At 44.7% G+C, this 14,645-nt stretch overlaps 1 protein-coding gene across 1 annotated transcript in view; it reads right to left on the reverse strand.

Moving 5' to 3' along the window:
- Positions 1-334: 334 nt before the first annotated feature.
- Positions 335-14,645, reverse strand: part of grin2aa (glutamate receptor, ionotropic, N-methyl D-aspartate 2A, a) — a 126,902-nt gene continuing 112,591 nt past the window's right edge. Inside the window, exons 12-15 of the mRNA XM_084037259.1 lie at positions 11,833-11,922; positions 10,773-10,870; positions 8,046-8,284; positions 335-6,301 (exon numbers count right to left, since the gene is read on the reverse strand). Of these exons, the coding sequence (XP_083893385.1) occupies positions 4,334-6,301; positions 8,046-8,284; positions 10,773-10,870; positions 11,833-11,922 (2,395 nt within the window). The 3' untranslated portion in view covers positions 335-4,333. The remainder of the gene's footprint in view (positions 6,302-8,045; positions 8,285-10,772; positions 10,871-11,832; positions 11,923-14,645) is intronic.

Consider the following 14,645-nt stretch of genomic DNA (forward strand, 5'->3'; position numbering starts at 1 on the left):
CTTTATAAAATAGTCAGAATATACTTTTTATAGGTTAAAAGACACAGTTTTAGGTCAGTTTATAGGAGCAGGATTTAATGTTATTTAGGCCCTTCTTTGGTGCTTCATAATAAAAAAAATCCCACTGAATGTATATTGATGTGAACTGAGGATAAAAGCAATATCAAAAAAATAGTAGATAATAGAGTCAATGGAAAATCAGCCAGCACTTTTTCTCATTCCCTGTGAAATAATCCATCTGCATCAACTGGGAAAAAAAGTGGATACCGTCTTATGAGTTGAGGCAGACATGGAGCCTGGTGATGTATATTTTAAATTTTGACAGGACAGCAAACCTTGTGAATGGTGAAGTTTTATTCTAGTCGCTCTACAGAGAGAGAGAGAGAAAGAGAGAGAGAGACAGAAAGAGAGAGAGAGATAGAAAGACAGAGAGAGAAACAGTGCCACTGTACAGAAGAGCTCCTGTGAAATTCACACAAAAAATATTGTTTTTACTCTTTATCATTTATAATTCTCCATGATGATGTATTCCAGTATGAATTTACAAGCGATGTATACAGGTGTCATTTCTAAGTATATTCAAAATAGTTCCTTAAAAGTCTTTGAGGAAGTATTAGTTTAAAAAAAAAAAAAGCTCTATTCTTACAGCAAACCATAAAGAAAGAGGTCTCGTATCTTTGGAGGGATAGCAGACTCAAAGTAGAGGGTTGCTTTTTTTTCTTTTGTCTTCTTTACAGTTGAAGTCCTGACTACACGTGAAGGAGAGGGGAGAGAGAAGCAGAGCTGGTGATACAGTAATTCTCACCTGCCATTGGAGGAAGAGCAAGGATGTCCTGCCATACCGAACCAAGCCCTGACCCCTGACCCCTGGCCCCATTGGGAAACACGTGGCCTGATAGTGACCCGTCTGCCAATGGGGAAGTTGCACTGGGGGGGTCAGGTCCTCGCCTTCTCCCCCCCAAAAAACAGCAGCAGCATCTTCATCGTTTTTAAACATAGATCATTTTTTTTTCTTCTCTCAAATATGTATATACTCACACCTGGTTACAACGCATTAGTGATCATAACATCATAACAAAAATAACAAACAAAAAAAAGAAACATAAAACATTAAAATTGTTACATCTGGGGTTGCATGCCATCACCTCATTATTTATCATTAAATGTAATTAAAATACATTTTTGTCATTAAAAAGAGCAGGGTTGTCATCACAAGGGTGTGTCTGAGTGTGTGTATGTGTGTGTGTGTTTGTGTGTGTTTGAACATAAAACACCATCAGTTTATATGACAGTTCTGTAAAAGTAGAACAAATAGAACAAATCATCATGAGTTCATAAAAAGCGAGGGTGCCGTTTGATATTTTCTTTTTTTACATGTGCATATTGTTCACTTGTTAGCTCACGCAAGCAGCATGTGGAGATAAATATGATAATAATAATAATAATAATAATAAATATGCAGATAAGATGCAAAATAAATAAAAAAAATAACATGTTGCTCATCAGTCAACATTGGGTAAGCCGTTTGGGAAGCAAGGAGAGGTTCACTGCAGTATTCCAAGAGTACAAAAGGGCGATATGACCATGGTTGTTAAAGATGGAGCTTCAATTGAAACACTGGCTTATGCAGTCGACTGCCATTAAAAATCACAGAGAGAAAAGAGAGATTCCTGCTTGAGTATTCCACATAAGGGTAGCTTTTTCAGAATTTTGGACTTTCAAGTAACATCCTGGATTCTGTCGAAGGTGCGACGCACCCCTCACTGAGCAAAACGACCTAAGCCCCGCCCCCACCACCATCCCTCCTCCTCTTCCTCTTCGTCTCTCTTTTACTTGGATTGCATGAGCTCGGGCAAAGAGCCGAGCTGGAAGACCTAGGACTGGTAAACATCAAAAAGGAGAAAAAGTTTGATTCTGCTTTGCGGCCGCTATAAATAACGTTGTTGTTTTGGTTGTTTTTTTGTTTTTTTTTCTTTATAAACATTTATTTTTTTCTACGAAAGAATCCGCAACCGCATCCTGTTCCGTTGCTACGGTCGAAGCTTCCCCCCAAAACGCACAGAATCATCCTGAGGTATTTTATTTGATACAATTTGGCATTGTGAATCCAATCAATCAAGCAAATCAATCAGTCAGTTAAGATGGTTACATGATTTTTTTTTTTTCTTTTCTTCTTTTGACTGTACAATTTGTACAGCGTGATGCTACAAAAAAAAAAGGTGTTTTCGTGGGCACGCGTGTACATGGAAGAATGTGCATGTGCAAGTCTTTTTCTGCTAAGTATTATCAAAAACTAACAAACAAAGAAACAAAATGCATAAACAATCAGTTTAGGAACCAAATGTTCTGGTTAAGACTTCAAGCTTACCCGAGTTCTGCCATGCACACACACAACTTACTCCACACTAAAGATGGATACATGATTGATGAGCACATAACAGTGGAGCCTCCCCGGGTTCATGTGGCCCCGCCCACCACGGCCCACACCCCCACCCCCACCCAAACAACGTGAAGGTAAACAAGGGATCGATCTCAAGTAGTCTTCAGATCCTCAAGAGCCCTGGTTGACTGTGGATCAACAGTAGTTGATGATCTATAATTGTTAACCCGACCCCCGGTGGTTAGGTACGATATAGCACTGCTACTGCCGGATCTACCAACCAACCAACCAAAGTTCAATTTTTACAAAAAAAAACGAAGGAAATGAAGTACATAGTTATCCAACACTCTAGTGACGTGTCATGTTGATCAAGGAAAGGAAGCAGGAAGGAGGAAAGAAGGAAGGAAATGTCAGTGTTATTTTTTATAGCTAATACCCTGTTTGTCAATGGCAGGGAGGTCAAAGGACAAAACCACATCAGCGTCCATCCCTGACCCAACTCAGACAAGGTGGCGGCGGACACACATGTGATTTTTTAAATCCTTTTTCTTATTTGTTGAGATCCTCTCTGCTCTTTTCCCCCTTTTTTCTTGCTCTTTTGCAGCAGGATGACACTGATTTACACTGATTCCCTCAGCACAAAGGTCAAGGATAAAGGTTTTTCGATTGTACAAGTATCCATCCACCACATCTGGCAAGACAAAGTCCCTTTTTCAAAAACATGTAAATATGTGTCTGAGAGTGTATTTGTGTGTATTTTGTCTTCTCCGACACAGAAACAAATCAACACATGCAAAATAATCTACTACTCTTGATGGTATTTTTCAGAAAGCTACGCTTTTTCAAAAGCAAATGTGGGAGAGAGGTTTTTAAAACTAATGGCTATTGTGCTACCAAATAAGCAAACTCTAAAATCCTACATAGGGGGGATCCGGATGCCAGAATCCCTAATAAATCTTATAGTTTATTAGAATAAAAAAGCAATACTTTGCAATTATTTTTCTATGTGCAGAGCCATAAGTGAAATGCCCATCAATCGCCTCAGGTTTCCCCGTTTGTGTGTCCTCTTCCATCGGTCATTTTGTCTTTTTTTATCCATCAGTCTGTAAACATTATTCATTGATAGCACCTACATTACTCTCAGCTGCTCATCACTACCATGTTCCTCAGCATGGGCTTGAACCCAAAGCCAACCAAGCACACCGATAACTTGCCAAAGAACTGCTGGAGACTCTGCTCGGCGCCGTTTAGCCCCCTCGTCTCCTTTCTCCCTCTCTCTCCTCTTGCACTGCCAGGTGTCTCGGTGGCCATATTTGTCAGAGTAACAAGCAGCAGACCGTCCGACTACCTAACTGTGACGCCTCCGCCCTCCTGGGACGCCTCCGTGTCTGGCCGCGACATCAAACGTGCCCATCTGGCCTCTCTGTCAGGCAACTAGTGAGCTGCAAGCTTGACAGTGGAGGTGGAAAGGAAAAAAGGTGGGGGAATGGGCTGAAAGAGAGGTTATCTCCTCTCTCTATCCCTCCAATTCCCCAGTCATAGAATTTTTCCTATCCTCCTCACACCTTTTCAATCACGCCTGTAGGAGTCCTCCTTCACTGTAACTTCTCCGTTCCACTAATTAGACTATTCCTCTAACTTTTTTCCAACCTGGGGTTAATGATTCCCCTCCCTCTCCACACCAGGATACCTTATGGCCACGTGCCGGCCATGCAGCCAACTCATTGGTACATGGCAGAGGATGGACAAAAACGGTGATATCATCTGCAAAGAGAGTAGTAGTAGTAGTACTGTCATACCCAAATGGGCACGAGTTCTTTTGGATTACAATGTCAAAGAGAAGAAAAAAGTAGTGTGGCTATGGCATCCCTTGGTGGATAACATAGTTGATAAATTATAATACAAACCCAGAGCGCAGTAAGGAGGAGAGAACACATTATATCGTAATGTCAACTAAACATCTGACTCCAGACTGGGGATTTTTTTATACACCCGTCTATTGCTGAACTGGGCTGAGTTTAGAACGCCACGCGGGGCCGGTGGGTATGCACTAGTCTTATTGGCTGAGTAAGGCATCACATGCTCTTTATTGTACATGTCATTGGCTATCCGCCCGTCCCGTGAGCAGTATGAAGTGGTGGATTTGACGGAAGAGCGGAGATTGTTCGCGTCGTTGCGTGTTTTGATGGGGGGCGCTCCGACGACCGCTGCAGGCGAGGCCACCGCCAGCTGTTTGTAAATATCAGAGGAACTACGCCCGTGGGCCAGTCTGCTGCTGGTGTCATCCCTCAGTGAGTGGCTGAGGAAAGGGTTATCCGAGCCATGGGCCGGGTACAGAGACTTGCTCCTCTTGCTCTCCTCTAGGTTGTGGTTAAACAGCATTGATTTGGTCCCGGTGCCAAACAGTCTGCCGGAGTAGGGACGCATGCCGAAGAGGTTCGCGTAGTGCGAATCAGATGCGGAGTCCAAGAAGCGATCCTTCTCCTTGAGGCTGACGCTGCGCGCCGGTCGGCCCGGGTCTACATCCTTGGGCTTTTCCAGCATGATGTTGTCAAAGGAGTGCTGACGACTCAGCCTCAAGCGGTTTCTCTTTTGAACGTGAGGCCCATCTGTCTGTGGCCAGTACAGACCAAACATTTCATCTGGCTGCTGTTGCTGTTGGTGGTGCATGGTGGGACTGACCAAGGGGTCTGCCAGGAGCTGGTCCTCACTAATGTCATACAGGTTGGCCGTGTGGAGGCACGCTTCACACCGGTTATAGGGCGAGCGCGTGGCAGACGCTGCGGCGGGTACAGCGGGAGTGTACGGCACTGCTGTTGGGTAGCCGGGGGACACTTTGGACAAGCAGGAACGGCAGTGTGTCTGTTTGTAGCGATCGATGGATTCATGTGGGGACATGGCAACGTTTTTCTCTTTCAGGCTGTAGTGTTTAGAGTAGGCCGGGTCAGGCAGGAGATCGGAATCGGGGTGATGCAAAGGCGAGGAGTTCAGGTGAATGATGGGCTGCTCGCACTTCCGATAGTTGTCGCTGTGGTCGGAGTAGATCTCGGGGTAATCCAAATCGTCCGCAGCGAGGCCGCGACTCTCGCGGTAGTGAATTGGGTCTGAGTGTAGGCTCAGCTCTCGGTCTGAGTCGATGGTGTAAATCTTCTCTCCTCCTCCTCCCCTCCCGGTTTGGTTGGGTACACCGGTGACCTGCTTAGTCTTTAAGTAGGACAGCTCCACCTCACTGCAGTCCCTTGGGTATTTCGACGGCACCGATCTTTTTTTTAAGTTGTCCTTGGGCTTCAGGTGCTTGTTGTTTTCTGGGTCCTTGTAGGAGGCCGCCCTGCTGGAGCAGTCGGAGATGTCGGAGTGGGCCGCGTCCTCTGGGAGGTAGCGCTGCGTCTTCATCGACATTCGTGGGTCCGGCATCAGCATGTCGGGCATCGGAGGAGGCCCAGGAGGCACCGAGCGAAGCGTGTCCACTGACTTCTTCCACAGGGTCCGGGGCGGCTTGGCGTTGGACTGGACTGAGTCGGCACTCACCGCCACCTCTACGGTGTTGGGATTGGCATCGTTCAGGGTCAGAGGATGCTGGCCCCCCTGGAAGATGTAGTTGTTAAGATGGTCTTTGTGGCGGTTGGCGAGATAAGACTGCAGGTCACCCGTGTCTCCGTAGATCATATCTTTGGGAGCATAGCTGCGGTTGTCAGCGTAGATGAAGTTGCCCTTCTCCGCCATCATGTCCATGATCATGGGACCAGCTGAGTGCATGAACTCGCGTTTGGGTGAGTTCATGTGAGAGCCGCCCAGGTTTGACATGTTGGTCATCTGCTTGGCTGATTTAATGAGCTTAAGCATTTTGTCCTGGGGGCTAAAGTCCAGATCCGACTTCTTCTTCATGTCAATGTGGACTCCGTGGATGCAACTCCAGATTCCCTGCATGGAGACATATGGATCAGCAAGCAGAATGGAGGGGAGAAAGTCCAATAAGAAATTAGGAAGGGTATCAGGACAGAAATGAGAGTGAGAGAGGAGTGGAAGAAGGGGATTGGATTAAATGGAAGAGAGGTTTGTGGTCTGTATATTTTACTGAATTTATGAAGTTGTTTGTGAGTTTGCAAATGAACCAATAGTCTTTTATTATGAATGCACACATAAAAAAGTACTGAATTAAGCTTTTTTCATTTTCTCTAAAACATATTTGTTCAGTTTATCAAAAGAATAATCAAACTACTCATTCGGTAATGATGGGAATTAGCTTTTTTAAGAGATGAATCTTCTAAACAACCATGTAAGATGGATTAAAGAGGATGGTGCGGGAAAAATAGTTCACATTTAAGTCCAAAGGATACAGAATGAATCATAAACAGAGAAAACAAAACACAGAATGTTATTGCTCAAAAAAAAAATTATCCACCCAGGCTAAATGCAGTCTGTAGCTCGAGGATATATAGACAAAATGTGATGCACTGCAATGAGACAAGTCTTTCTGCAGCTTCATCAATTTAGCACTGCTTAACTGTTTGCAAAAGTGGACCATCCTCTCGACCTGAAAATATCTCTCATATCTCTTTGCCACGAGCCTTCCTTAGAGGCACTCCAGAGGTGACAGGATTTTTTTTAGAAAAAACAACAGTAAACAGAACACATTTTCATGACTACAACTGTGAGGAAGGCTAATAAAGCAACCTTTTTATATGGACCAACAGCCAAACAAGAGCCGGATATATGGAATGTCATAGAGCTCTCATCGGTTAACAGAAAAAAGGCATTTCCCCCCTAAATGAGACGACTTCACAGTTCGCTGATACATCCCTCAAAAGCATTTATCACATTAACAAATTCAAAGTGCTTTTTTTGGTTCAGCACACATTTTGTGAAGCTTATCAACACGAGATAGGCCATTAAGGATGTATTTTGCCCTAAATCACTCTGGAGAATGGCTTTGAAATAATGTCTTTTTCCAAGAACCTCATTCTATCTTCTCTAAGTTTCTTGGTCTCCTCGCTACCCCCCTCTGTTAACTTTGGAAAAAAAAGGAAAGAAAGAGCCACGCTCTGCCTCAAAAATAGTGCAGAGACACTGCAGTGCTTTTAGGGATGCACGTCCATGTCTTCTGTTCTCATGCACAACGAGGGAGAACGCTGACCTTTCACAACGGAACAAGAGAACAGATTGATTTAGTCTGGGTTGCCATGATTTCACCCAAAAAAACATGCCACAATTAGGATCTATTTTTGTCAATATCCAGGGCTGCCTCGTGATCCCCCCCTCCCGTCTTCATCCCTATCCTCCTTTGTGCATCCCCCCTCCCTCACTTGTTTCTCTCGGTTTCTTAGTTTAGCACTAGCTCTCTTTCTCTGCATCGTGTGTCGTTCTTGCTCTTCTCTCTCGCTTTGCTGATGGGAAATAGAACCAAGATAGGCCGGCCTGACCCCAATAATGCAGCATTAACCCTCAGTATAGTTGCAGTGCTTCGCTGCGCCTTATAGCCTTGAACAGCGACAACTGTTAACCCAGTCAGACCACCCTAGGCTCAGATATTCACACGGCCAAACACCCACATTCACTCCATGGCCTGTTTCTGTTTGTTGACTATCGGGGCCAAATTCTGAATTCTGCAGATTTTCTTTTCTTTTTTTCACCAGGTGACACATAAAAATAAAAAAAATGAACTTACCCGACTGATGGAGAAAAGAAGACCCGGTGTGCCGGTGCAGACTCCGGTGAAGCAGTACCTAAGCCTCCAGTAGAAGAGATGCTCAGAGACAAAGGTGATGAGGGAGAGCCCCATGGCGGTGGCGAGCATGTAGAAGACACCGGCCATGTTGTCCACGTCTAGCTGACTGGACATCACCTCGTTCTTCTCATTGTGGCAAATTCCCGTCAGCCACTGGGCTTCTAGTTCCTCCATTTCACCTGAAACATGACAGATCATTCACTTAACGTAGGGGTTTGAAAAAGCCTCATCTGATACATTTTCAGGGTAGAAATATGTTATATCCTGATACTACATTATAAGAATAGATTTTCATTTAGAATCCTGGAGTTACTGTGAATGTACATAAAACATCATGTAAAAGCTGCTATTTGTTTTAAATAAATTGATGGTAAATCATGATGTCATCTGCAAAGAAAGTCATAATTTGCAGAAATCAATCAAATAATGTGATCTCAAGATGCATGATTGTGGCTTTTGGGTGAATTTAGTTTAAATCTGTGTGAAACTACACACAGGCTGACTGCTAATATATTCCTTTAATAGTTTGGTTGTTCGGGAGCTGTTGTTTAAAATACATTTCTTTGGGCTTCACCAGCCACTGGGCATCCATCTCTCCCACGTTACCTGATAGAGCAAAGAGATTGTTTCTTTAGTGTTAATGAAAAGAAAGGTAGAAAGCAACAAAGACCTTATCTTTTCTCATTCCTCACTCTGTGCCCCCCCCTCCCTCCCTCCCCGGCTTCCTCTGTGACATTTGGCGCATGGCTAATCCAATCTGTGTCATTCAGGGCCGGATAACTAAGGCTGCTAGTGGGGAAAGACAAATATCAAGGTGGTGTTCAGCTCGATGTCTTAAGGGTGCAGACATACTAAGACATCATTAAAGCTTTCATACAAGGAGACAATCGGAGAATTTATCTCCTGATTCACAAATCTACCCATGGATGTAGCCACAGTGCACAATATGATATGCTTGAAATTTGCTGCAAAAGAGAATAAAGATGAATGAGAAATGTATCAACAGGTCACTTTGCCTCTTTTTGAAAAAAAAATAAATAAATTGTGCATTCAAGGGGAAAGCTTTGGGGGAATGCGACTGTCTGTACTCTTGCTCCGACTCCGAGGGGAAGTAGTGCTGAAATTCAAATTTTGTTCTCTTTTCAGCAGTCAGACAGCTCAAGCAAATAGTCTGGTGAGCAGTCGGTCGGAACACAGGGACACAAGTCTCTACGACTTTCATCCACACTTTCAGAGATTTTCAAGAATGTTTGAATAGCTCGAAAGCATTTAGGACTGGTGGAGGGACAAACACATTTCATTTAGGATATCTGAGTGTAGTTTTTGCATCTGCGTTACTTTATTAGGATCCTTGGCTTAACGTTTAGAATGCTTATCGTTGAAATCATAAATGTGTGGAGCACAAACAGTTCCAGACCACGGCTGGGTGATCACAAACTTGCTACTACTTTGGACTAATGGATGCTGCTCCTAGATGGGTACTTTAGCTCCGGCTTGTTCTGTCTGAAACTAGGATTTGAGAAATGTATTATTATTTTACTATTGCCAGACAGCTACACTCTGAAAATGTCTGCCACTTTAGTCCTCCACCAGTTTTCCCTGAACACATCTTTTCTCTGTACGTTCCACCCACATTGTGTCTACCTGATCACCTGCCAAGACACAGCGTCATCTATCAAGGACCTGTCGTCCTCTCATTCCCCACCTGTCTCACCCTCTACCTGACACACAGTCTTGTGTCGTGCTCCCTGCCTCGTCCTCTCTTTGACCTCCGGACATCACATGCATGTTTCTGTCTCCCTAATAACTTTCCCAACCTTTCTATGTCCTCTCTCCCTCTTTCTCTCTCTCTCTTCAACTTTATTTGCAGTTCTTCTATCTCTCTCCCTCTTTTGCTATCTATCTCACTCTCTCACTTCATCTTTCTTTTCCCCCTTGCTGACCACTGAAGTTATTAGAATGGCACAAACACAATAGAGTGCATACTTGAATGACTGGGTGAGGTCATTAATAAGCAGAAGAAAACGAACCAAAAAACACAGAATATTTTGAAGACAAAAAGAAACCTTCCATCCATGAAATATGATGGAGTGCGGCCTTGTGGGCTCTGCAGCCCTGATAAGATTTGGTTAGAGCGGATTATTGTGACACCAATGTTCGTTTAATCAACTTCAGTGCACTTAATGTGAGTGGCTGCGAGCACTCGCATCAGCAAAACGCCTTCGATGTAAAATGTAAATGAATCTGTCACTAAAAGCTCGAGCCGTCTCACTTCCTCTCTTGTTTCGCGGATTGGAATTTGTTTATGTAAGAACTTTTGACGCTACTGTAATAAAGGAAGGGGGGGGGCGGCGATTCAGATTCTTACACACACACACACACACACACACACACAGATCTGGTGCTGCAGAGAGGAATACATTAGAATAACTTACACACTCTGCCCTCTGTTTAGAGCAGCCTTTTGTGTCCAGAATAACATCAAAGGACTATTTATACTTCACTGCTTTCCCTTTGTGCTGTCAGCAGACAAGGCAGCAGAGATGTGTGTGTTTGTGTGTGTGTGTGCACATGAATTACAATTCTGACGAGGAACAATCTAACCTTTTGCCTCCGTGCACGGTGTGTAATCTGTGTATGAGAACGCCGGGCGAGCGTGTTTCTCACCGTCTCCGATGATGGCGAGGATGGCCAGATCCACCTGGCGTTTCCAGTAGGAGCCTTTCTGCAGCGCGATGCCGTAGCCGGTGGTGGCGAAGATGTACCTGGACGCACACGCACACGCACCCACATGCACGCACGTGCACGCACACACAGAAAACACATTATTAACCTTTACACAAATATTCTCACCTGTATTCCCTTCCGGATGGCGCGAGCGTCGCATTAACAAAGTATCTTTGAGGAGATACCTCGTGCATAATGATGCAGAAATGTGATGAAATCGCTAAAACACCATTTTCTTGACTGTTCCCACAGACAAACAGTCCTTATATCTACTTATAACGCTACTATAACGATACTGTCCCATATGTACATTGAAACGCTGTCGGCTGCTTTGATCATCCCTCTGCTCCACACCGGCCTTGAAGAGGTCTCTTCTTAAAGCATCTTTAGTGCACAGTTGCTTTAAAAATGGATCTCTTTGCAGTCAGCGTAGAGACAAGGAACGATCGGCAATAACCGAGACTACTTACGATGTACATATGATGGTACTTATCCACTAAATCATCTTATTTCTATCCTTATAAACCACCGTTATGTGATTCTCATTTAAAAAACATATCGAATGCATTTAAATGGCAGTCAAACTTATGTGGCGGCAACCACATAACTGGACTCTGGCACCTGAAGACAACTCCCCGGAGCATCCGCTGGTTTCCCCGGGCAACAGGTCCAGATCAAGCAAAAGTTTGGAGCTGGTAAACACATTTCATTACCTTTGGACGGAGGAGGGCTAGCTGTCCCCCTTGTCTCCAGTCTCTGAGCTGAAGTTAGCCGGCTGCTGGTGGAAAATTCATACTTACTGTGTCGACCTGAAGGCGGTGGATGTTCTCACCAGCAAGAAAGCGACTGACTCGTATGTACATGTATCTGTGCGTTACCTAAAACGAACCCTTTCCCCCCCCAACTTAAAACTAAACGGCGGGATCAGACCGTGACGTGAAGACAATCCACACTTAAAAAAGTGTCTTTTTTTTTTTTAAAGAATTAAAGCTTTGGTTACCCGCTGCCAATGGTCACCAGCTTACATCCCTCATCTCTGCCGGCCATGTAGTTTAACACTGCAGCGTCATAGATGAAGGCGTCCAGTTTCCTGCAAGAAGGAGGAGAGAAAAAGAAACAGAGGAAAGATATAGAAGAAAACAGACAGAGGGAGGGGATGAAGGTGCATGAGGGGGTTTGCATTGTTTAAAAAGAGAGAGTGAGCGAGGAGGAGACAGAAAGGCAGAAGAGGGCTTATTTTCTTTTTTCAGAACGCTTTGTTTGCAGATCAATTTCAAAAGAGTTAAATCATCTCAGATAGGACGGCAATCCGAGCGTAACCAAACACACAGAGGACACAGTGGGGGAGCGGGGCGGTTCGATACCGCACGCTTCACTGGTGATGGGACCTCAGAGGCACACGGACCATCTAAACAAACTTTACACTGTCTCTCACTCACACACACACACACACACACACACACACACACACACACACACACACACACACACACACACACACACACACACACTAAGCAGGTTGCGTGGAACGTCCCAACAAACAGATCCCAGACTCAGACTGACATTTTCAATGTAACTGATGCCATCACTAACCGCTGCTCTTTCGCTCTCTCGGTGCCAGCTCTCACACACACACACACACACACACACACACACACACACACACACACACACACACACACACACACACACACACACACACACACACACACACACACACACACACACACACACACACACACACACACACACACAGCCCTGCTAATAGTGCAGTGACTGGCTGGCATTTACTGAATGTCAGATCCAGCCCTCTAACGGAGGCTCACAGCCGATAGTTCAGCTGTGTAATTAGCTTAACCCAGCACTGGCTCCATCCACACGCAGGCTGTGTGTCCAAACATGGAGGGAAACCGCTTGTGCGTGTGTGTGTGTGTGGTTGTGATTGTGGCCATGTGGCTGCAAACTGGTGAGAATGGATTTGCGGCTGCATGTTTGTAGAGGCGAGCCAGACGGTGGGGCTCTAATGGCTCGGAGAGGGATTCAGCCGTCACAATCTGTCACACCTTCATTTGGGTGAATAACGTGTAGCAGCAGGGGAGTTTTCATGCCACTTTCTATCGTATGAATGTTATCTTTAACACGACAAAATTACCATTTAGTGTGACTCTGAATCTTATTCCACCGGGGAACTCTTCACCTGTTACTTCAACTCGTTGAAATCCTCGTTCAAAATGGCTTCAATAAAAAAGTTTACATGACTTTTTGTCCACATAGAAACTTTTTAGGGTATTTTTCTGAAGGCATGTGTTCTCAAACAGCTCAACCAACAAACAAAAAGAAAATTTTAGGTCTAAAATTCTGTTTCACTTAAACATGCAAGACTGATGACAGCACTGCGTCAAAAAACTGAAGGGGCCGGGTCGGTGTGGCAACCGGAGAAAGGAAATGAGATACAAACAGTAAAAGGGTGAAAGCTCATTCACACTGAATCTGTGTAAACACTGGAAAATTACCAAAATATCCAGTTCTGCATGGTAACAGTATGTCATGCTGCATGGTATCCTAGCTGCAGCGGTCTGCTGCATGTATGTGCTTGTTCAGTGTTGCTTTGTTGGCCCTTTGTTCCGGCATCCCCGCCGCGCCGACACACTGCTCTCATTGAAAATGAATGAAGACGCTGCGTTTTCTCTCGCTGCTCTCGTGTCAGTCTTTGGACACCTCGGCCTGTCGGCGTGACGCGACGTTTCTTTTGAACAGACATCAATGCATTCATGTGAAAGAAATATTTGTCATTCATTCGCTTATAAAATATTCACAAACTTCAGCCGGTACAGAAATTTAGGGTCCTCTGAAAAATCAATGCGCCTCCCCCCGGTGTGTGGTTTCTGGTTCTGGTGGCTGTAACAGATTTGGCGTGTAAAGCCTGTCAGCATTACGTGTGATCAGAGCTAATCCAGCCATCGAGTCTGGAACAGCCCAACGCTGCAGTGTTGCTCATCTGCTAATACGGCAGAATAGAATTATCAATGAGGGTATTAGGGGCCGCACACACACCTGCAGCTAGCTGTGTGTGTGTGTGTTTTTACTTCTAAGCAGTGTGTGTGCGTGTTTACCTCCATGTCGTATGTTAATACAACAGGCGAGAGCGATAGAGAGTATTACAGAGTGGTTTAACCTGCCTTCACATCCGGTTTACTTATGATTTATGGATGAGACAGAATGAGACGTATCTGCATACAAATCGTGGGTCGTGAATAACATGCTCATATTTGTTGCATGAGTATTCTTTATTTTCTCCTCCTCTCCTTTCTCCCGTCCTTCAGGCGGAGAGCTCTCATTGGATGCCACCCCATAGCCGCTAACCAATCAGCAATTATCTCTTGTCGTATCACCTCATCAACCTTTTGTCCTTTACTGGATTCTTTCCACCATTTTTCCCCATTCCATAATGTCCCTTTCCCCCCCGTCCTTTCCTTTCTCTCTTTACCCTCAATTTCCCCTCCTTTCCTTCCCGCTGTCCTCCCTTCTTCATTTTCATTACTTCTTCTACGTCCTCCACACTTCCTTCATTTCCCTCCAATCAGGCGTTTCGTCCTTGGCCCTCCTACCTCCGACTCCCATGTGATGGTGTGATGAGAGTCACCCCTCTGCCTTTCCTTCACACTTTTCTATCCATCCAAGCCCAAGCGGTTCCACCCTTTCCAATCTCACACACACACGTACTGTGGAAGTACACTGAGGACAAAAGATCGAAGAGAGCACAAAACAAATTCTCAGCGCTACTCAGTCTGCAAGTCAACATTTGAGAGAGCA

Source organism: Eutrigla gurnardus, assembly GCF_963514095.1.
Source record: "Eutrigla gurnardus genome assembly, chromosome: 20".
Classification (NCBI taxonomy): domain Eukaryota; kingdom Metazoa; phylum Chordata; class Actinopteri; order Perciformes; family Triglidae; genus Eutrigla; species Eutrigla gurnardus.